The sequence below is a fragment of the Siphateles boraxobius genome, unplaced genomic scaffold (assembly GCF_051911475.1).
Source record: "Siphateles boraxobius isolate OS27281-9 unplaced genomic scaffold, OSU_SipBor_1 6, whole genome shotgun sequence".
NCBI classification, from domain to species: domain Eukaryota; kingdom Metazoa; phylum Chordata; class Actinopteri; order Cypriniformes; family Leuciscidae; genus Siphateles; species Siphateles boraxobius.
In genome coordinates, this window is record NW_027509186.1 from 22,873,263 (window position 1) to 22,896,995 (window position 23,733).

The following is a 23,733-nucleotide window of genomic DNA, read 5'->3' on the forward strand; positions in this document are numbered from 1 at the left end:
ATATATGGAATTATACTCTGAAGCAATGCGGTTTGAACTTTGGTGTTATGACAAACCACGGACTCCATTACCAAAGCAAACTGGAATCTGGAGAACCCATATAATGTGTTTATTGAACATATATTTGTACATCTTGTTTTAATGATGGCATAACAAAACTTGTACTTTGCATTGTAAGAATTGCTAAGCAATAATACTTGTTATTAATTCATATTTCGTGATGTTACGAGAATTAATGATATAACAATGCATGAACCTATATTATGCAACTTTCAGAGAGAAGACAGGCATGCAATGTTTAAAACACTATTATCTGACAGATATATTGCAACCGGCTTTATGTAAAATAACAGTAATAAATTAAGGAAGTCAATAGTTAACAATAGTTTCACATGTCGATCACTGATTAGATAGTATCTTTGAATCGACTAACCAAAGAATACTATGCTTTGGTGTATTTTACACATACATTTTACTTCTGTTTATGAAGCATCTAAGAAGAACCCTGCTCTTCATGTAAAAGCGCCCAGAAAGAAAATGGGCAATAAAGTATTATTATCAAACTGCTCTGAGACACAATAGCAGAAAAGAGAAAGAAAGAAAATAATTTATAAAGTATACAATAAGAACTGAGGTGTGTTAAAAAGCCATTTTAGAGTCCTCAAAGCACTTAAAAGCTTCAGTAAAATCCTGTTGAGTGGGTTTTAGCCAAAAGTAATGGTTTTGCTAATAAAAAGCTATTTCACAAAGTAAATAAATGCAATTCAGTGTCTTTAGAAATAACTGTCTATGAATCATTGACAGTTCTGGTTATATTACAGCCAAATGCCAATTTGCGGTAATACATATTACAAACGTACCATACCAATAAGTATCCACGGCTCTTTAAAAATCCAGTAGAGGGCAGTAGTAGCCCGAGTGGTTAACAGTCTTGTGTACTGTATATACAAGTTGTACTAATATTAAAATAATGTTAATGAGCCAGTTCAGCAATGCAAATGCCGTTTAGAGATGTTCCACTGGTTTGTCAGTTGTGGGTCAGACGCAAACTTTAATGTCAAGGTTTGGTCTGATATTTGAGAATTCTTTCAGCTTCTTGACGCCGTCTTTGGTGAACTTGTTGTCAAACATCCTGCGATATATATAAAGAAAATATATGCCACTTGTGTTACTGAATCACGAGGAAATAAACTGAAATAAATCCGCTTTAAATGGTTCTTACCACAGGTACTCTAATGTAGTGTTCTCTTTGAGAGCAGCCATGAGGACTTCTGCTCCTTTGTCTGTCACTAGGTTGTCACGAAGTCTATTGATGGCAAAATGTTTAAACAAAGTGAACACTGAAGATAAATAATTGACTAGAAAGACTGCAATGGCGGAGATTAGTCTCGATCACCTGATATCTGTCAGTGTGCAATTCGTCCTCAACAATTCTGCAAGATAACCAGCTCCATCATCTCCAATTTTATTGATGGCCATTCTAATGAAAGAATGATATTGTAAATATCGAGTAAGATGCAACTTGTGTGTATTTGTAATGAGAAATTATGTTTTTTTTTCACAGTTCACCTGAGATCAGTCACAGTACGATTTTCTTTCAGTGCTTCCACAAGGATTCTCAGGCCTTCACACCCAAGCCCTGTCGCAACCACCCTATATTGAACATACACAGTCAAGACAAAGTCTCACTTTTCACTATTATCTTTTATTAGTTCAATTATGATGATTTATAAATGATAATGTATTAATTTACAATCATTTTTATTTTACTTACCACAGCCTCTGAATGCGGCAATCTGGGTTTCTCAGAACGAGGGATAACACAGACGCTCCCTCTGAACCAAGAGGATTCTGGCCCAGGCTTTATGCAAAGAACACACAATAACACATCACACAATAAGTAGGATAAATAATAATATTTAACAATGAATGCATCATGTCATCTCTGAATAATTATGCCGACAGCTTTTACCAGCCTACACTATTTACCTGAGAGTTGAGAAGAGAGGAAGGACAGGTAGGAGTCGGCGTAATCCGTCAGCATCAAGTCCTTGTGCGTCCAAATTTAAAACCTGCAGATCTGAGCTGAGCTGTAACAGGAAAGCCAGCTCGCTCCAGTCCCTTTTTATCGAATCGGACTGACCCGGGGCCTGCTGTGAAAGAACTTTCATCCAACCCTGTAGCCGCTGGGATAAACCAGGGTCCAGGGCCTCATATAGACAGTGACAAACATTGACCTGCCTCTCTGGGCTGAGGGTGGAGCTCTGGAGTTGGGAGTGTAACAGATGGAGGAGGAAAGGAGGAGTCGGGTCTGGAGAGGGCTGGCAACGGAGCAGATGCATCTTGGGCCCATCAGGGAAAAATCCATTTAGGATGAGACGTGTTCTAGGAACCAGCAGGCCGCATACAAACCTGGATAAGCGGGAAATAACTGGTCAGTTATGAAATGTAGTCATAGTAAATCAGAGCTATCAAAAAATCTTTTAAAAAGAAGAAAACATTGCATTTAAAACAATTGAAACAAATGCAGTATTTGTATTAATTTTGGTTTATTGGGTTTGAAAATTATTCATGTTTTCAAGAAAACTTATTTTTACATGTATTAAAGTTTTATTTTAGATATGTGAATTATTTATGTATTATACATTTTTGGCGAGTTGCGCCACATGCGTAACATTTTACAATCTGTACTAACCTTTTTGCATCATAAAAAGCTTAAATTTTTCTCTCTTTTACATACTTTCCTGCTTCGTTTTTTTCATGTTGGTTGTACCACATGACTTTAATTAAGCAGACAAGACGTTTTTAGACATTAATAAGAACTTTTGTTAAAATGTTTTTTTCTAATTAAAACAATATAAAAAAATACCAAGATGTGCATTCAAGTCACTGTATGTATGAATTGCATTTTGCATCAATGATTTTGAAAAGAAAGATTTTTGACACGTTAATCCATGAAAATGTATTAATGTATGAAAATGCATTTAATATAAAAACAGTTTTAAAAGGTACCTGCAGAAAAGATCCATGTGTCCAGATTGATGTTGTACACCACAGCGAAGAGCCTTCTTAATGCGCCTGCGGAAGAGGCGCCGCGGTCTGCCGAATTTGTTAAAGGCTGATTTCATCTGCTTAAACACAGACTGAAAATACTGGCCTGTGCTTGGTTTGAGCCCTAAAAATGGATCTGATCCTGAGAGTGACTGAAGAACATAGTACAGGGCAGCCAGGAACTCCTGCACGCTGGTGTGGATAAAATGGAAGCCCTTTTCAAAGGTGAGGGATGCTCGATCCTCTTTAAGTATCTCAAAGAGGAACACCTGTGAGATTTTGGTGCTATCCAGATTAAAAGAGCTCAAATCAGAGCTTTCGAAGATGAACCGTCTCTCCAGGAGGCCTTTGAAGGCCATAGCTCCCAGGCTTTTGAGAATAGGCTGCATTTCGCCAAGGACATGCGGGGCGTGCTGAAGCCTGGCGTGATGAGAGCCCTCGCTACGCCCTTGCACATGGAATAGCACGATGGATTTTACAAAGCAGCAATAGATCTCAGTGATCGTGACTGGTTTGGAGCTCAGAAGGACCTCAGAAGATCCCAATGAAGAGTTTGGTTGGTTGGCTTTCTCAAGGACTCCCTTTTCTCCTGACTTGGCACTTACAGAATCAGGACAAAGGCAGGAACCACCGTCATGCAAGGCGGTGGACACAATCCAACAGAATGCAGGAATGTGGCACATGAGGAGAAGGGGCTTATGGGACGACACAGAGGCCCACACTGAAGCGGCAGCCTCCGGAGAACTACAGTTCTGCTCAAAGTACTGCTTCTGCTGGGCTAAAGAGAAACCTAGTAGACTGTAAAACTGACTGACCAGCACTGGAGGAACTTTGGAGACCGCATGAGGCCGTGAGGTGAGGAAAATGGACACGCCTGGAAGCAGAATTCCTTTGATTAAGTTCACCACAATGGATTGTATAGGCTGCACCCGCTCAGGATTTGAGCACTTGGGAGTGTGTTCGAAATTAAGAGGGTAGCAGAACTCATCCAGACCATCTAAGATGAGTAAAAACTTGGGTGGGTTTGAGCTCAGTAACTCGTGCAGGAAAGGTTTTAGGTGGATGTAGTGATCCGAGAGCAGGTCCTGCAAGCTCTGCTCTTGAGATATGAGGTTTAGCTCACGAAAGGACAGAGATAGGACAATCTTGGACGAGGTGTTTTCTGCAGCCCACTCTCGCACCAGCCGTCTCACAACCGTGGTTTTCCCACTTCCAGCAACTCCTGACAGCATATTCACACCACTCGATGGTTTGGACACCAGATTCTCATACACATCCCTGAAAACGCAGATCTCATCCGTGCGTGTCCTGAAAGCATCCCCAACTCCTGCTGACTCATGTCGGCATTGAGAAGGCGATGCATAACCAGCTTGTCTTGAGAAGGTGATATCAGTCAAGTACCAGGTTTCATCCTGCCCTAAATTGTGTCCTCTGATGCTGAGATAGTCCACCAGACTGTGCTGTCTGGCCAAGATGTCCTTGTGCTTTTTGAGATGCTCTTGCTTGTTGGCATGTCCTGGCTTTGTGGTCTCACCTTGAACACTTTGCAGTATGTAGAGGAACGCCCTGCATGATTCTTCTCCTCTCCCGTTCAGTACATCCAACAGTACTCTCATACATTCTCGCTCACCTCTAACAGCCGAACCTCTGATGAGACTGAGGTCCTCCTCGGTCACCGCCCCCACATTAAACAGTACGTCCAGCAGGCGTGTCAGGTGTTTGCTGTAGTTCTCCACCAGCTCCACGCGACGCTGTTGAATTTCTGTGCAACAGACTCCAACAGCCATCACTTTAATATGTTGCTGATTATATATAGGGGAGTCTGGGGCCCCCTAATTAAGGCTTCACCTCCCCCACCCTAAAGGAAGTCAAAAGAAAATGTGTAACTTAAAAGTACTTATTCTTTTTATATAAACTGTATTTCAGTAATGTGTTCAAAAAAACTTGCAGCAAACACAAAATCTCACAAAATTGTCGCCTTTGAACTGAAGTTACCATTGCAACAATTCGATTATCGTTTTCCTTTTGGACCGATGTCGGTAAATAAACAAAAACATAAGTAGGCCTATTACTTATTTGGAAATGTATATATAAATATAACCACAGTAACAAACATAAATAGAAAGCTGTGTTTAAGATGATTTAGTTATGACAGGGACAATTGGAATCAGTCGAATAGCTAAGCTAACTAACTTACTTCGGTCCGGAAAAATGACAGAAAAGCCTATCCCATTAAATTTACAGTTAAATTTGTGTACATCGAATTAATAAATTAACAGTTCCATATAACCACAGCGTAATTACTTAATACAAATAAATAAATAAACTAACTTACAGGGTCACACGCATTATTCCCACACTTCCGTAGACTCTCATTGATTCAATAGTGGTTGAAAGTGAAACTATTCTTTTGCGACATAATAAGCGTATTATAAACATAATTATATTGACAAATCAGAAGCTCTTATCGATTACATGTAACGTATGCAACCATTTCGCAAATATTTATCACAATAGTGAAACGGAAAGGTCTTAGTTGTCTAAAAATATGACTGAAATTACTTAGTCTTTTTCTCCAAGTCACCTGATATATTGGGAAATAGTAGAATTCAAGAAGTTGAAGGATCTCCGCCCACTGCCAGTCTAGGGGTAGGCCTATGTTCTGCCATGTCTGGGGTTTTCCCAATGCATCCTTACAACACAATATTTACAGTACAGCCTACGCTAATGACAAGAATTCAACTCCAACACTTTTATTCAGACTCTATTCAAAATGCTTTTGTTTTGCTGTGATTTTGACTTTCATAAACTTAACAGTTTTAAAGTAATTAAACATTAGAATAGTTGACGTGAAAGGTGGAAAAACTCTCATTGACGTTACATTTTTACAATGTGCAATTCTTTCATTCAAACCCTTTGCCAGTGAAAAAAAATAAAAAAATTGTCAGTAACATCCCAATGACATCATATGACATATCTCTATTCCCCAGGCTTCCTTTCCTTTTCTGGATCATGTTACCACAACTTGAACACAATTAATTTTCTGCCTTTAAAATAGTAATTTTTCCTTTGTGAAATGCAAAACTAAATTTCCAGCAGATGATAATAAAGCAGGAAATACAAGTTGTGACTTATACCTTAAATAATGAGTTCAAAAAATACCCATTCCCATGAAAAATACAGAGCTGGCACCTCAATGTTTTTAATCAGCTTTAATATGCTCAGATACATTGTCAGTTTGCTCCAAATGGACAGATTTCCAGGCATTTTACACAAATAGTATAAAACAAAATTACAAAGTGTGAATTACATTTCAACTGGTGGGCCATGAGTTTGTGTGTACAGTATTGGGGTATTTTATAAATGTCAAAAATAGGTATTTGTTCTAAATACATTACATGCGGCACTTATGCAAAAAATCATTGAATGTGTATTCTTACAGTGTTTTCTTTTAAGTATCCTCAACTATGACACTAGCTATGGTAGGCACATGCTCAATGTTTCTCTGAACATTCTCATTTACTGGTCATGTCATCAAGGCAATATCAAATAATTGTGCTTTTAAAAGTTTTCGGTGCCTGAAATCCTACAGTGCACAGGGTATGCCACATTTCCATGTTTAATTTCTAAAATAACATTTAAATTTGGTTTGCAAACATTTAGTAGTGCTGTTACTTTTTATCTACATATACACAAACCTGCCTCAAGAGAAATAAACAAGCCTTTTTTTGTAGATAACACATAACTTCCCAAACTATTAGGGCTAACAACATCTCTCACAAGCTTAGAGCATTGCTAATGTGGGGGACATTGCGTTAATATGATTATTGTGTCCAGTGTATTAGGAGCACAAAGCCTGAGTGATTGACCACTGGAGATCAATCTCGTGTCCATTTCATCCCATTTCTACAGGAACACTTTTCTGATCTTATCAAAAATACTCTCTAACCCTAACCCTAACATTTTGAGGCACAGATTTGGGACTGAGAAAAGTCATATTTACTGATCTTCAAACTGTTAATATGTGTAATGAATGACGAATCAATCACAATGTGAAAAATGGAGCTGGTGCTCTAGCATATTAACTATCATTGGTTGTAACGTGCACACTCTTTCCATCAACATTAAGATTTCAGGAGCCTTTTCATACATAACACGCACCTTCAATGCACTTGGCATAAGTTCTTTAAAAGTTCGTTTTCATTTCTCTTGAACAAATCAACTAATGTTAATAACTTACCAGGCTTGTAAGCAAAATGATGTCGCACATATAGAACAGTTCATATCAACATCTCCAAGTAATCTTCTATATGCAAAAAGTAATTAATACCTTTCCTATGAACGTTTTAATTTAGTTACCAAGTAATTATAACTCACATTACAATGACAGTAATTCACTGGAAGAAAAAGTGTACTGGGTCCGAGTAGGTTTGGATTGCAGGATCCATGGAAAAGTAAATCACGGGTGAACATAAATAGAACCGAAGCGAATAACTAAAAACTATGAACCCTGATTTTCCTCGGTTACATGGCTGAGGTCACCTTCTCTAACAAATCAATCAACAACCCCAAAAAAGCTAGATAAAGACAGAGTGCAGGAAAAATGCACATATATATATATTTTGTTATTTCTTGGCTTTGACGTATAAAATCATAATATTCATATAACAGTATTAAACCCCAAAACATAAATAAGTCGCTAGATTTTCACAACTGAAAGCAGAGGCCTTTGGTGCAGCTGGCGTCTCGTTTGCAGAGATAAGCTCCGTCTGTAATCATGTGATTGATTAACCAAAGAGCATATCTGGAAGATCATGTGAGAACGCAGGAAGTGCTTGGTTATGACTCGTCCATCATCTTGAGTTGAGGCGAGGGGCAATCTGAGAAATAAAAACACACTTGTTAATTTTTTCTTTTTTCTAATTGAAATAATTTGGATACATTTCAATTAATTTCGTCAGCAATTCTCACCACAGAAAGGTGGCCATCCTTAGCCTTGGCTATCAGCAACTCTGAGCCAGAAGTGAAATCTATGATCCCTTCTTTTCCTTGAGCCACATTGAACTTTATACTGTCCATGAGAGGGAAAGCAAAAGCTTTTATTCATAAAAGTATAATAATTTCATAATCTGAGTTTCAAGACAGACTTGTGTAAATCTCAGAATTTATTTTACAAAATAATTTTGCGCCTGCAACTCACCTTCCCTGGTTAATGTTAATGCTGTTGATCTTGTCAGCACAGATAGCCACTTTGGTTAACGTCTCGATCACATGCTCATTCTGAAGCACCACATCACCCTGTGACACCAATACAGTTCACATATTCACTCTGACAACAGGAAGTTTAGCACTTAAGGTAAATAAAAGCAAATAAACAATCTTTCGACTTACTTTCTGCTTATTGTCTTCAAGAGCAACATGGAGAACGAACATGCCGTCACTTAGAGAGCTGACAGAAATCCCTACAGATAAAACAGAAGTGGTCAGTGTGTCACTTTTTGATTCTTTCTTCTTTTTTTGTCAATGCTGTTTGTCATGGCAAGTCTGCTTGAAAACGCATTACAATTCATATGACTGCAATCTGTTCAAACTGGCAAAAGTGAGCCGTTAGCAATAGCAAATAAAGTGTATCTTTGCAACTAAACAGGTGAAGCTAGTACTCATGGTAGTACACACATTGATAACGTAATGTGAAAATTGGAAGTAACGAACTCTGGTTCCAGCAAGCAGTCAAACAAAGTGTAAGAACAGTTTAAGACTTGTTCTCGATCTCTCTTCCTTTTCACCTTTCAGTGAGCTGTAGTCGATCCGCTGTTTCAGTTTGGCCTCCTCCACAATAACGGCGCTGTTCGCCGTGAGCAGGAGCTGTCGGTTGCGAGCTTTGTATCCTTTTCTATCATACTTAGTCACTGGAACAGCGTACTGTGGGGAAGGACCGATGACGTTTCGATTACATTAGGAGAGACACAATCTTTACATTCCATCTATTATCACAGATGCTTCACAAATTGTTAGGTATTTTGCCTGAGGAAACACCTACAAAGACTGAGAAATAAAGTCATGTACAGTTTATCACATATTCAGTCATGCAAAATGACAGACTTCTGGCTTCTTTGGTGAGACTGATGAATGGATTTATATAAAAAGAGTAACGAACTATAGAGATTTTGCTAAAAAAACCACAAATCACTAGCCTAGAATTCAACCCACCTTCATCTTGTCATTTCCCAGAGCCTGTAGCACTTTAGGATTGATGTCCTCCCCATCTTTTGAACACACACACAGGAAAAAAAATTTAATATACAGCATAGAAAATGAGTCTCCAAACTGAGGCTGAAAAAGAGAATGAAAACTCACTGAGCCTTGTGCCCACAAAAAGTTTTGGGACACTTTGTGGGTAGTTGTCCTTCTTGTCCTTAAAGATTTCACTTGCTACCGTCTTTTGCTCCAACTGCAATAACAGATAATAAAGCTTCATTTACAGTAACCCAAAAATCAAGTGTATTAATAAATAATTTATATAACATAAAAATGGAGCAAATAATAAATTATAATTATTAATAAATTATAATAAAATAAAAAATGTATCTGTGTAAAACCAAATTCTTCTATTCCAAATGTAATCATAATTTCCAGGAGCCCATCAAGTGAATCAATAAATATTACAATGTAAAATGAAGAATAAAAAAATGGACTAATAATAAAATATAATTAAACAAAACAAAACTAAAATAAAATAAAATAAAACTATGTAAAACTTGAGAGTGGTTCTGGGGGTGAAGCTTCATTTCCAGTAGCCCAACAATCAAGTGAATGAATAAATATTATAATATAAAATATATAATACAAATGGACTAATAATAAATTACAATTAATAATAAATAAATAAAATAATTAACTATGTAAAATATCACACCTGGTGCTTCCATTCGGTGTTGATATTCTTGCAGTACTTCCACACCATGTTCTGCATGCAGAGTTTGCGGAGGTGTTCTGAAGCCTGTGAACAAAAGGAAGGCATAATCTCTCAGTTTATAGCCCTCTGGTCTAGACGAGTTCATGATTGTACTAATGACTGATATCTCACCTCGATGAGGGCGGGAGGGGGCTTTGGCCAACTCTTATCCAAAACTGTTTTGGGCAGGCTCCTGTGCAACTTCATCAGGAACGAGTAGCGAACGTAGTCCAGGAAGAACTCGTTCTCTGGGCAACGTGGCTGGTGGCGGTAGATGAAGCCTTTTATGAACCTGTAACAGTGACCACAGGCAAAAAAAATAAACAAAAATGAGCATAGCCTCTCGATTACTGGGCAGAATCAAATCGCATGTGATGCGGTATTGACTATTGTACAAATCAAGTCATGCACACAGACCTGCGGATCATGTTGGCAGCCTCTCTTCTACGCTTCGCCCTCCTGCGGGCCAGAATACCTCTCCACCATGCTTGGATCCGGATTGCTGATTGTCGCATTTTACAATATTTGGTTTTTTGACTGTAGCCTTTCCAGGATGACTGCAGTTTGGTAGCTGTGCATAAAGAACAGATTGTGGAAGTTGAGGAGCACCGCAGACCATCCAGTTACTCAAGATTTGCATTTGAATATGGCTCATACCAAGGCTGTGTTTTCTGACTTCTAGTGCATCTTCGGTTGCGAACAAGGTTTTGGGGAAGCGAATGAAGATTTTGGTCCTGTAAAAAAAAAAGGGAAAGGTGCCTTCATCTTTTCTGGTACCACAAAAATAACACTGATTTATTAATACTAATAAAATAAGAGTTGGCATTTTAGAACATTTGTGTAACCAACCTGCCGAGTTTGTACTCCTCGGGTTTGTAGCCAATGTGTTTGACGAGTGTGGACACTCCATCGACCAGGCGGCCATTCCAGGTGGGCCATGTGTTTGGACACAGGGATTTATACCTGAAACAGGAAACGTCAAGCAAGTTAGTTAAGTACAAACAGGAATAACTGTTTTCGTTACATTTCTTGTTCCTTTTGACCTTCATTATCACTGAAGTCCACAGGAAGTGATGAGCTTTTAAAAGAGGATCAGAAAGTATGAAATATAACAGAGATTACAAATATAAGCTTTTTTTGTGAGAGCCTTGCTGAAAAAAGACAAAATCAGCTAAATTGGTTCAGCTGGTTAAGGCTGGTATAAACGACAAGTTCAAGCGTATTGCGGGTTACTGTTATGAGGTATGTTCGGTCACGCAGCTAGGCTACACTTGCAACAATGTCCACGTTGTGCCAATATAAGACCAGCATGAAAAAATGGTTCAAATATGTCTAAGTTGTGAGTATTTTTTCAGTCATGTAGATGCTAACCTTTGTAGGAAGGTCTCGTAGCGACGGCGATATGCAAACCCAGCTCTCCTCACCCGAAGGTTTTCCATCAGACCAAGATATTTTACTTGGTGCCTGATGAGGACTTCATCAAAGCGCCCTATAGAGAGAGATCTCAGTTTAATAAATTGTAAAATCATGCATTTAGTGTGTGTCAAACCATAGATTTGCCGATATTTTTGAGTATAAGAGCTTATTAACGAACAAAAGATGCTAACAAATGACAAGAGCAAAACAAAGGAGCTGATGAAGTAAGAGAGAATCAGACTGAGGGAATGAATGACTGCAGTTTGAACAATGAATCCATTAAAAACAGTTGGAGAAGAAAATGCATAAATCAACTCAAGATTTGAAATAAAATGAATCCCTTGTTTTCTAGAGAGTTACATATTTAACTTATTAATTTTAATTAATTTTAAAGCCAATTTCGCTTCATTTATCCTAGACTTGTATAGCACTTTGGGTCATGTTCTGTTGTTTTTAAATGTTTAATAATGACTAAATGTTGGATGGCTTGACATGAAAAAAGTATAAAAAATACAAAAGGTATAACCATATTCCGTTCAAAAAACTATATTACTAATATTTTTAATGTCCTATAAGCAACAACATTTTCTACATACCTTGGAGTACCATACAAACACCATGGTTTGTAAATATGGCAATAACCCAGAACAATGGAATACATAAAATTACCATTATATTGCCATATACCGTAATACCATACTAATACTGTCAGAAAGGGAACATTTGAAAGGAATAGGCACAAGTATAAAGTATAACGATTTCTAAGAGATAAACAGCACTAAAACTCAAGAATATTGAAAATTTCTCACAAACCTGCTTGCTTGGCATCATTAGGCTTTATGCAGCGCACGTAAGACGGTTCCTTAGACATCAGTATTTCCATCAACTTCGCCAGGCTGGTCTTGAACTGGGTTGCTGCCTGGTTGCAGTGAGCCAACGGAGCGAAGGAACAAGAAAAAGAGATGGACAGTGAGAAATAAGCAAGAACACAAGCGACAGTGTGCAAGTCCAGCCAGGCAGTGACAATGTGGGAGAAGCCAGTGGTCAACAATGAAAGCAAACAACTAAACAGCAGCCCACCCACACTCAGCCAATGGAGATCTGTGGAGTGGGCACTAGAATCAGGGGAGGGGGGGTTGCACACAGTCACAGAGTGTAGGGGGTCGACAGTGTCAGGGAATTCCTCACAGTGTAGGTGGCAAGCAGAGATTTGCATTCTCATGGACTGAGGCCAAGCTGTTGAGGTTCATGTATAAATGCTACTATGAATGTGGAACTAATTCACAAACAAATTTTTGTTGTTTACAGTTCTGTTCTAGATAGATAGATAGATAGATAGATAGATAGATAGATAGATAGATAGATAGATAGATAGATAGATAGATAGATAGATAGATAGATAGATAGATAGATAGATAAATAAATACCGTCTCTGGCCGTTTCTTGTCTGTGAGCTCCTCTCGATCAAAGCAGTGAGTGAGGATTTTATTTTCGGACATACACATGACCTGAACATACAGACACATTTACATGTTTAATCATTGGAAATTTTAGAACAGATACAGTGTATTTTTCTTATAATATAATGTTTTTTCTGGGCCTGTATCCTCACCTCCTTCAGGTTTCTGAAAAGGAGATCATTGTTCTTGTCCAGGAAGCCTAGAAGATGGAAAATACACAATGACGTCAGTCAACGCTCAGCCTGGGAAAGATCTGTGGGCATAAGAGCCTGCTCTTGTTTCTTCATTTTTTCTCTGCCCTCTGTTCAATAACTGACCGTTGACATTATAGTTGACTTCTCCTGCATAGTGGCTCAGTCTGAACTCCTCACGACCCATCACTTTACGTGTTTTTCCATCAGCCAGCTTGTGACTGTAATATAGTCATATTGTATTGATCTATAGATGCTCAGGATATGATTTTAAGCATGATATTAGATAGAATGACAAAAGGAAGGTGGCGTGACTGACGTTACGAAGTGGGCGTGGCCACCGACAGTGTCCTCAAGCTTCTCCAGGAAGGTGATGTCACTGGCATCTCCAGGACGGAGACACTCTTCATCCTATAGAAAAGAGAGGTGAATAATAGCTTTAAGCAGCTTGAGACAATATTTAATACATTATTAATGAAAGTAAACAGAGAGCATTCTCACCAGGATGGAAATGATTCCTTTAAACTTCTCCTCCACAAGATCACAAATGATCTTGTTGTTAAAATATTGCACAGGCTCCCACTAGAGAACAAAAAAAAAACATGAGCATTACTGCATTTGAAACAAGTGGAAAATATTCAAAATTTGTGATGTTGTTTTTGCAATAAAATTCAAAGAACGCAAAATCAAGAGCATTCCCAGCCCACCCGCGAATCATGGCCACAAATGGGCTTTCTTTAACAGTGTATGCGTCAAAATGTTTTATCGGCAGTGTGAGAGGTCAGCATTACCATAATAACAGCATGAAAATAAATCCCACTACACGTTTGCCCATAATATGCCCATTGAGCTGTGATTAAGACCCCGTTCCACCACCCTGCACATGAGTCTCACATGCTGAGCTATGTGTATGTATATAGGAGAATCTCACCGTGATTCCCTCAGCTTCATATTCCTCCTGCTCCGACTTCAGAGTCAGTTCAATGAAGAGCTGCTGCAGCTTCTCATTACAATAGTTGATACAAAACTGCTCAAAACTAGACAGACAAAGAGAGGCAGATTGAGATATCTTTGAAAATCAAAGTCTTGCTATATACTTGTGAAAAAAAACAATGTCAACCATAATAATAACCAAAATATTAAAGGTAGATCTAAAAAAGGAAAAAAATATAATATATATATTTATAATGTATGAAATTTTATTAAAAATACTAAATATGAATCTATATAATTTTTTTTAAACAATTACAATAATATTTACATTTTTAAAATATTGGATTAAATATGATTAAATATTATTTTAATGTTTTAAATAATATTAAATTATTCATAGTAATATAAAATAAATAGTGCATGCAATATTATAATATTAAACATCATATAAATTGTTTAAGTGTATAACATAAATAATATTACATTTGATATATTTACTTTACCTGTTGATCTGAAAGACTTCAAAACCATAGATGTCAAGCAGACCAATGACAGAAGCGTTCTTACTGTTAAATGAATCATCCTGTGAAACATTAAAAGCACAGAAATATTCAACAACAGCTGTGGCGCACCATTCAGACTAAACATCCACAGACTGTAACATCATATGGTGAGCATGTGTTCCAATAACTCCCATCGGAAAACTGGAGTAGCTATATTGTGTCATTTCCTAGCTTTCTCCACGTGGGGGAGCTACATATTCACATTAGGTAATATCAGAGAATTTGCAAAGCCATGGAGCTGATAGAGTATTTAACAGCAGAATAGGTCCATACCTTAAAGGCCAGAGAGTCATTAATTTTGTTGACCAGCCAAGTAAAAGTACGACCGTATATGGCTTTAGATAAGGCATCCCGTGCTGAAGAGGCCTGCTCTTGATTTAAAGGACTCATCAGCTACAACCAAAACACAGACAGTGGAATTATGGGAAACATTCATAAACAATTATTACATATTATACACACATAAAACTTTCTGTGAAACGAGAAAAAAATGAAGCAACACTACTATTTTACTAAAGATGGTTTGAATACAAGCTTTGAATCGAATGTGATTTGACATTCTATCACGTTTCAAGATTTTCACATATTTTTTTGAAAATGTTAATGGTGCTTTCGTATGTAATATCTGCCGGCCACCTGAAAGTCTCTATGATATTTTGTTCCCTAGACATGACTCAGATCCCTCATATAATGTACATCTATGGGATTTTTTTCACCCTTTTTTATCATCTGCCAGTCAAAAATCATTAGTATGATTAATGATTCAAGAGTAATATCACACCTCTCCTTAACAAACCCATGTCCAAGAATAAGCAATAGAAATAGTGATGTTTGTCTTAACAAAAGGCCAAATCAATATTTTTACTCTAAATGATTGGGAACATACCTCTTCTCCTTTGGCAATGATCTTTTTATGCGTAAGAGCCTCTTTAAGATCAGTGCCGTCCACACCTAACAACTGCAATATCACAAATACACGCACAAGCACAGTCAACAACAACCCCCTGACATGGAATTTTAATAAAAAGAAAAAATTGCAAGAGGTTTTAACACAAAAAGAGGTCATGCACATGTGGTCATAGTCCAGTGATATAAATAAACTGTCCTATTACCCTGGCTAAGTATTTAATCTGTGTTTCTGTAGTGATATAGGCACTACCACTGTCCTCTCCTCCGTATTGGACATTCCCCAAGTGTAGCACACTGGCAATAATGTTCAGAAGCTCCTGTGAGGAAAGAGACGGGTGTGAATGAGATGAAAGATTAAAATAAAGAGGAAGAACTTTCTGTTTCTAAGAGAAGAACATTGACTTATAGTTCATAGTGTATGTGTATTGTGATTGGTCGATCATACCTCCACTTCATCATCAGTGAAGCCAATGACGCTGAGGGCTTTCCTCACCATCTTCCAGTCATTGCGGTCATTTATGGAGCTCACTTTGGGACAGTTGCCCTGAAAAACACACACACACTCACTCAGCACAACAGAGGAAACCAAGGGAGGAGGGGCTCCTCTTGACTTCCTCTATTAAACACCAGGGGAGCGAGAGGAAGGGACATTCCTGCATACTTGTGGGAAAATTTATGATTCCATTTATGATGAATACTCATACACAGGTCCAACATACATGTATGTGGTAAACTGAGCTGGAAATATTTTGGGGGCTTTATTTACATTTTTATTGATAATGAAAACCTGTTTCCGCCTAAGAGTAAAAAAAAAGAAAAACGAGGTAATTCTGAGATAAAGTTTGAAATAAGACAAAATCACAATATGAAATATGATTCACATTTTTTGAAATAGTCACAATTGTGGAAAATAAAGTAGCAAAAAACTGAGATAGTGGCAATAATGACAAATAAAATAAAATCAATGATGAGAAACAAATGTGACATTACCGAAGTCGCAAGAACAAGAAATATAAAAACATTTAAATATTAAAAGTCAATATATATATGTATATATATTCAAATATTAAAGTATTTTGACCAACTCAATTAGGTAATTTTTCGGTGTTGTGTAATTAATGAGATCTTTTGGCATGTTTTTCTTGTTTCAACTCTGATTGGTGGATTTGTCTGTACAACATCATGGGTAATGTAGTTTTTCGCCACGAATTCTGCTGTTAAACACACACAAAAAAAAAAAAAAAATATATATATATATAGATATATATTATTTTAATTTTTTTCTTAGAATAATTTCTTAGAATAATGCAGGTTAACAGCTTCAACAGAAGCAAATACAATCAATAAAAAAACTTGCAGCTCACAGTAAGGCTCTCTTTATGTTGTCTTTAAGTTATCGTTAAAAATCCATTTAATTTTTTTAACTGTGAGGTGGAAACCAGCTTTCGTATTTAATGGAGGGACGACAGACAGAGACATAGACATGGGACCAAGACACAACATCAGATTTTAACCAGCATCTTTGCTTGACCAGCATGACCCAATGTGTCTGAAGCATGTGTGCAAACTACTAAACCACAGCTTTTTCTTAAATGTACAGCTGTCTTTCCATCTCAGACTAGGTCATTTGCTGTAACCATAACAAGTGTGTGAGGTCTGTCTCTCACCTTCACCAGATACTGGTACTGTTGGGCATTCTTCTCCAGGCCCAGCCTCCTCAGGAGATCATCCTCTCCTCCTTCAATGAGCTGATAGAAGATGTGGAAGTTTCTCTCGCCATGGCTCTGGTGTACGACGCGTGATTTCTCCAGCAGGTAATTCAGGATGTGACCCCCTACTGGAGCACCCTGCCAACGGGGACACCCAAAGGGAGAAGCAGAGGGGATAATACCGGGTTTCTGACACACATGCAAGCACGCATAATTTCACACAAACACAAACACGTAAACACGCAGGTGGATGCAGGCAAATCCCCAACCCAAGAAGAGAAGTGTAGGGGTAAAGGTGTATCGACAGAAGGTGGATCATAGCGATTGAGTGTGAGCTTTGCTTGATGATCATGTAACAACATTAATATTGTTTAACAAATGATCAAACTCACCTTGAAGTCGAACTGAATGTCCATGTATTTCCCAAAGCGACTGGAATTGTCATTTCGTAAAGTTTTTGCATTTCCAAAGGCCTGAGAGAAGAGTTATTCAAAGGAAAACAAAGATTTTTGTGAAGGAAAAATTATGAATATTACAATTCAGTACAGCATACAGAAAAAAAAAATCTTTATCATTTACACAAATACGCTTATACACACACTACTAGATCTACACACACTGCTATTTTACAGGGAAGCACCACATCTGCGAAACATCTGGCAGAACGGCAGTCTGCGCTGCTTCCGTTGGCCTTTCCATTTTTAGACGTCCTTCATGTATGCCCCAGTCTTATCGCACAGATAATAACAGTGGCGTATAATTACTGGAGAGATTTTTACTGAAACCAGGACAACAAACTGCTCAGAATAAACTCTGACTCAAAATAAACTCAAAGCTTTTCCTTGGCATCACTAAGAGTCATTCAGAGCATTTTCCGCTATGACAGCAGTCCAGGGCAACAATTACAGCACGTACTGATCTCTCCACTATACGCTGGCATTTGGAGATTAGTAAAATTATATGTCATGATGAAACATTTTAGTTTAGATGTGCTGTGTACATGTTTACCTCCAGCACAGGGTTGGATTGTAGCAGGCGATCTTTGACGGTCTGCACACTCTCACTGGCAGGGCAGGTGAAGGCGTAGTACTGCAGAACCTTCTTGGAGGCTTCTGTCTTTCCAGCACCGCTCTCACCTGAGATGAGGATGCACTGGTCCCGTCTCTCAGTCCGCATGGAGCGGTACGCATTATCACCCACGGCATAACTGTATAGGGAATATGTCAAGATCATAAATGCTTGGTTACAGTATGTAGATTTCATAAAGTATTTTTTTTAAATGTAACAAAATAAGATTACAATAATAATAAATAAATAAAATTGATAATTAATCTAAAATTAAGTACTTCAGTTGCTGAAGTAGATAAATAAAAATTATTTATATAGATTCAAATTTGAATATTTGAAATTAAGAAATTATTTTACAAAGTTTACATTTTTTGTATTTTAATTTCATTAATTCAATTTGCTTGAATTCACATTTACTATAAGCAAAAATTAAAGTACAATAACTAAAGCAATATTGTAATATTATTGCTTCTTTATTAATGTATTTTATTTTTGCCTGTTTTTGACTTTCAATTGGTCACAAATAGTAATAAAGAATAATACAAAAAATAATAATACTAAACATTAAATTCATGTTACTTAAATAGATGAACCTTTACAGATTCAAAACTGCATATTTAAATTAACTAAGCAAACATTTAATTAACAGGCAAATAATAAAATACAACAAAAAACAATATTGCAATTAAAATACTAATTAAATATGAATTACATCACTCTATCCCTCCGACTAACTGTATGCTCGAACAAACGCAAAAACCAAACAGAAAAGAGTCAGAAAAAAAGACTCTCAAAAAAGAGAGAATATATATATATATATATATATATATATATATATATATATATATATATATATATATATATATATATATATAGTCTATATGGCTTTTCACACTGCGCTTATCCCAGTGGTTATTATCGTTCGAAACACCGCTTTTAACCATAGGTGTAGGAACATGACGTTTAGCAACAGACAAACAATCGCATACTCATATTTGTGTGCTTTAGACAGTCACGGAAACACTGAGCATTTGATATACAGTAAATACAGCATTTGAGAAAAATGGAAAATGTCCAAAACATTGAGAAAACATTGGTAAAATGTCAAATGCTGACAAAAAAACGCAACAATTTGAGTGAAGAAGAGACTGTTTCTTTATTACCTTTATAGTCCGAAATGTCTGAACAGTCAGCAATAAAAGGATGCGCAATGCTAGAGCTTCTATGTAAACAGGGTGAATGCTGCGTTCATCCAAACAAATGAAACTGACACCGCAAATAAGAACATTAACCCAGGGTTAAGGAATGTACAGTGTGAAACATCACCTTATGAATACCCAGGATTAATTGTTAACCCCGGGTAATTTACGAGCAGTGTGAAACGTGAAGCAACTTAACCCAGGATTCCGTTTACCCAGAGTTTAGAATGACCCAGGGACAGGGTTAAACATTTTAAGTGTGACCAGCCCTCAGCCTATGTTACGATTGTATGAGAACTTTAATTTATAGTCCTTAATATTCCTTACAGATATTCCAAGGGAACTACTTCTTCACTAACAGAAGGCAACAAGAAAGATTAACAAGATCCACCAAGTCCATAAAAATGCAGATTAAGCATTTTATATATTTAATTAGCCTTTTAAAGCTATTGGTTCCCCCTGAATTATTCTTTGTTTTATTAATTAAATAACATTCATATTCATGTTTGGTTCTACAATATAAATTATGTACCTTAACACCTCAAATTTTAATTTGAAGCATATTTTTATTTATATATTTTTTATTTATACCATATTTATAACAGGTTGCTAAATAAGAACAACTACCACAAAGATGTGAGTTTACATGGTTGATGAATCGGACAACTGTTGTAGTCCTTATTTAGCAAGTAAAAACCATTAGCCTTCCCATTGGCCTACTCTACACAATAGAAGAGAGCAGAACAGTGGGTAATAATGACTTCTTGCTGATGCCTTACATGTGAGGTGAGACTTCATAGAAATTGACGCCCCTGTATCGTTCCATATGCTGTTTAGTGTAAATCTCCAGCTCTTTGTAGGGGTTCACTGACACCAGCACTGAGCCAATATATGTCTGTGGGAGAAATATAAACACAGAGGGGTCACATCAATACTCTGGGCTTTGAGCTTTAAGGGTGAATAGAACAGGAACAGCAGCTCTTACATAAATAAGGTTCTCCTTGAAGCGCTTGCGGAGGTTCTCGATGAACGCCACCTCGCTGGTGTGGTTCTCCAGCAGGACAAAGTCCTGCACGCCCACCCGGTCCCTGGCTGTCAGGGCGCTCTCCATCATGACCCGGATTCCGTCACTGCCCACAGTCTGCCAGAGAAAGAGCAGATCTGAAATACAGAATCACACTCGCAGCCTCTAGACACAGAGCAGCGCGAGGTGATATGTAAACACTGCAACACACAGCATGCCAAGGCCCTCTGAGAGCCTTGAGAATACACACAACCACTCCGTCATAACCCCTCCCATGTCATATCATACACAGACTTCAGCTCATTTGAAACGCAGCTAAATAAAGCTTTTAATTTAAAGCATTTGTATGAGGTATTTCTCACTGAACCACACATGCCATTGTGAACAAGATGTCTCCATCTGAACAATTGATTTGTGTCAAGCACAATATCAGGTTGAAGTTAATACTCTAAAACACTAAAAATTACCAGGAAGTACTACCATGACTTTTTAAAATAAGGTATCACAGTAATACCATGGTTTTTATAGTTTAGAATTGCAATACGATAAGGAATGCAAGAGATGCTACTGTTGAAAAGTTAGTGAGATTTTGTGAGAAAAAAATGTATCACAGTTTCCACAAAAATATTAGGCTAAGCTGCACAACTGTTTTCAGCATTGATAATAATATGGAATATTTCTTGAGCACCAAATCAGCATATTAGAATGATTTCTGAAGGATCATGTGACACTGAAGACTGGAGTAATGATGCTGAAAATTCAGCTTTGCATCACAGAAATAAATTGCATTTTAAAATATATTAAAATAGAATACAGTTATTTTAAATTGCAATAATATTTCACAATACTAGTGTTAACTATATTTTTTATTAAATATATGCAGCCTTTGTTAACACAAGAGACTTCTTTCAAAAACATAAAAAAAGTCCTACAGACTTCAATCTTTTGAACAATAGTGTATATTGGGGTCATATCATGTATTAGCCGATATTAAAGATTTTTTAACTCTAATAATTTGATAACACTGTTAAAAGTAATCTTTAGCAAAACTCAAAATGAATATCATTATAGCAGTGGATTTTAAAATCAGCCATTCATTGTATTGGCCAAAAAGTTAAAATTGCACATCCCTACAAGGTATTATTTGAAGTACCATATAAACACTGTTGTACAGCCTATTAATACGGTAATCATCATAAGTATCATGGTACACCTGTATTTAAATACCATAGTATTACCATCTGATCCCATCATCGCTCCATGGCACCACCACAGGACTATTTATAAGGGTAAGGCTGTTTTCTCTATCATTAACTTGATTACATTACCTTTACAAAGAAACAAGAAGCTCTAAACCATAAATTTTAACACTTAAACCACATCTGTGACTACACTGCAAACTCCACCCAAACTCAAGTGTGCTGTGAAAACAGAAACACAATCATACTCACATCTATTACCACATCTGTATCTTTAAAGTGAAAACCCTTCTCAACAATGGAGGCCTGGGTTTTCCGCATTAGATCACCAAAATTTGAAAAATCCATGATGTCGATAAAACCTAAGCTGTCGATCCTTGTCCAGAGATGCTCTTTAGAGCAGGCATAAATTAGTAGGACACAAAATTGTACTAATTTCTACCAGGTCACTTGTCATCTGATATCTGTAATCCTGATCAAAGAGGTCTAAGGGTGACACTTCCTAGCTTGAAACAGAAAAGCGCACTTACACCCACTCTCACACACACACACACACACACACACAGCCTCAGATGAACAAATGCGTGATTATGCATTGAAATACACACAAGTCACATTGTGTAAATGCACCAGCTGCCACGGCTGTTGTTTTGCTATTGACACAGCAGCGGCTGTCCCCTAGAGGGAGAGACAGAGAGAGACAGATACAGCACACCTGAGCAAGCACTTTAATTAAGGTGATGTACAACAACTACAACAGAACCGAGCGAGAGGGAGGCTAACGGTGGGAAAAAACAAGCAATAAGAAAAACATAACAGCTGAGCTGGAACAGTCGACAAGTGTAGTACCAGGAAGTGACTTCATTCCCAATCCGTCAGCCTGCTGAATGCCCCAGCAAAGCTGCATCAACTCTGAAAGTCTGACACAGCTTTGCAAACTCTCGCTCTTGTTCCCCATTCGGCTAGTTTTGAATTTCCAGCTCAAATCCGGTTTCATGCAATCTGCAAACACCCACATGGAATCCAGATTTCACCAATTAGACACAAACCACATTTAAATGCTGTCTCCTGCATTTCAATCAGAACCAGATCGAAATTCAAGTGTAATTCATAATTCAGGACAAAACCCAGACAAATACTGAAAAAATAAGCAGTGTCAAGGTGTTCAAAGAATATAGTTCATAGCTATGCGGTTGCTAGGGTGATCTGGATGGTTGCTAGGTGGTTACTTACTGGCTCAAGTGTAGTAGTGTATATTCGATTCAAACAAGTGCAGACACTCTCCCAACAATCATATTTAAAACGAACAAATGAGAACAGTGCGCAGTGAACATACGTCACACTTAATCTCGTCTTAATCGCATCTACTTGTTTGTCTTTGTTATTTGTCTGTATATTCTACTGCAGTAACACAGAACTGACAGATAATAATTGGTGGTGGAGTCATAATGAAAACTAAACAAGCTGGTTAGACAGACCATGATATCATCAGCTGGTCAACTCAAGAATAATATGTCCAGCCCAAAGCTTTGTTTACAAAAGAAATAATAGGTTAAGGTTAGCTATTAAAATGTTACATCAGAACCATGGAAACATCTAGATTTGTGCCAAAAGAGAGAGGTACATGAGCCCATACATTTAAGCCTAAACAGTTATACACAGAAATATGGCAAAATGCCCAGCTTGGTTAGTTTATGCTTAAACACCATCGGTTATGTCTTAAGTGAACATAAACGGTTTAGAAAAAAGTAAAATGTGTATCAGTATATTTGATCAGTGCAATCATTCTTAAAGTGTGTAGTGTTACAAATTGAAATTTATTAAATGTTTAATTGAGTTTCCAATACAATAGTATATAAACTGAGACAGTTTCGTATACTGAATTCAGCATTTAAGGTTATAATGGTGATGATATTTGCTGTGAAACAGTTTTCCAGAAAGAGAGTCCAGCAAATCCTGTTTTCTGTATCTGTCAGATTACTGCTCTCTATCGAGCCTGCTATTCCTGTTTCTCTCTATTGTAAGCAGATTACTGAAACTTTGGTAGCTTCACTGT

At 37.3% G+C, this 23,733-nt stretch overlaps 2 protein-coding genes across 7 annotated transcripts in view; both read right to left on the reverse strand.

The window, feature by feature from the left end:
* Positions 1–86: 86 nt before the first annotated feature.
* Positions 87–5,703, reverse strand: LOC143716091 (NLR family CARD domain-containing protein 3). 2 transcript variants are annotated; one of them, XM_077208244.1, is made up of 8 exons: positions 5,636–5,703; positions 3,013–4,909; positions 1,990–2,412; positions 1,775–1,861; positions 1,570–1,653; positions 1,397–1,480; positions 1,223–1,306; positions 87–1,132 (listed from the first exon to the last, which is right to left on the reverse strand). In XM_077208244.1, the coding sequence occupies exons 2-8, from the start codon at positions 4,836–4,838 to the stop codon at positions 1,039–1,041; spliced, it is 2,682 nt and encodes an 893-aa protein (XP_077064359.1). In that variant the 5' UTR covers positions 4,839–4,909; positions 5,636–5,703; the 3' UTR covers positions 87–1,038. The 2 variants fall into 2 exon arrangements, with proteins under 2 accessions (XP_077064359.1, XP_077064358.1); XM_077208243.1 differs by having other exon boundaries at positions 5,387–5,660.
* A 545-nt stretch (positions 5,704–6,248) lies between these two features.
* The window catches only part of myo1cb (myosin Ic, paralog b), a 41,467-nt gene continuing 23,982 nt past the window's right edge, over positions 6,249–23,733 (reverse strand). For all 5 annotated transcript variants that reach the window (XM_077208257.1, XM_077208259.1, XM_077208261.1 and 2 more), the window contains 30 exons: positions 20,440–20,595; positions 20,234–20,349; positions 18,196–18,394; positions 17,580–17,660; positions 17,146–17,325; positions 15,924–16,022; positions 15,682–15,795; positions 15,456–15,527; positions 14,843–14,962; positions 14,510–14,589; positions 14,005–14,110; positions 13,575–13,655; positions 13,393–13,484; positions 13,200–13,294; positions 13,035–13,081; positions 12,850–12,930; positions 12,236–12,341; positions 11,378–11,495; positions 10,856–10,969; positions 10,664–10,740; positions 10,424–10,577; positions 10,139–10,298; positions 9,968–10,051; positions 9,409–9,502; positions 9,262–9,317; positions 8,838–8,973; positions 8,443–8,513; positions 8,252–8,349; positions 8,023–8,122; positions 6,249–7,931 (listed from right to left, as the gene is read on the reverse strand). In XM_077208257.1, the coding sequence (XP_077064372.1) occupies positions 7,905–7,931; positions 8,023–8,122; positions 8,252–8,349; positions 8,443–8,513; positions 8,838–8,973; positions 9,262–9,317; positions 9,409–9,502; positions 9,968–10,051; positions 10,139–10,298; positions 10,424–10,577; positions 10,664–10,740; positions 10,856–10,969; positions 11,378–11,495; positions 12,236–12,341; positions 12,850–12,930; positions 13,035–13,081; positions 13,200–13,294; positions 13,393–13,484; positions 13,575–13,655; positions 14,005–14,110; positions 14,510–14,589; positions 14,843–14,962; positions 15,456–15,527; positions 15,682–15,795; positions 15,924–16,022; positions 17,146–17,325; positions 17,580–17,660; positions 18,196–18,394; positions 20,234–20,349; positions 20,440–20,595 (3,114 nt within the window). In that variant the 3' untranslated portion in view covers positions 6,249–7,904. The remainder of the gene's footprint in view (positions 7,932–8,022; positions 8,123–8,251; positions 8,350–8,442; positions 8,514–8,837; positions 8,974–9,261; positions 9,318–9,408; positions 9,503–9,967; positions 10,052–10,138; positions 10,299–10,423; positions 10,578–10,663; positions 10,741–10,855; positions 10,970–11,377; positions 11,496–12,235; positions 12,342–12,849; positions 12,931–13,034; positions 13,082–13,199; positions 13,295–13,392; positions 13,485–13,574; positions 13,656–14,004; positions 14,111–14,509; positions 14,590–14,842; positions 14,963–15,455; positions 15,528–15,681; positions 15,796–15,923; positions 16,023–17,145; positions 17,326–17,579; positions 17,661–18,195; positions 18,395–20,233; positions 20,350–20,439; positions 20,596–23,733) is intronic.

Bases quoted from the DNA above. Each gene is read 5' to 3' on its own strand.
- LOC143716091 (XM_077208244.1), bottom strand. From the start codon at position 4,838: ATGGCTGTTGGAGTCTGTTGCACAGAAATTCAACAGCGTCGCGTGGAG. The intron at 2,413-3,012 runs GTACCTTTTAAA...CCGCTTATCCAG, and splicing joins CACATGGATCTTTTCTGCAG to GTTTGTATGCGGCCTGCTGG. The intron at 1,133-1,222 runs GTAAGAACCATT...TATATATCGCAG, and splicing joins ACTACATTAGAGTACCTGTG to GATGTTTGACAACAAGTTCA.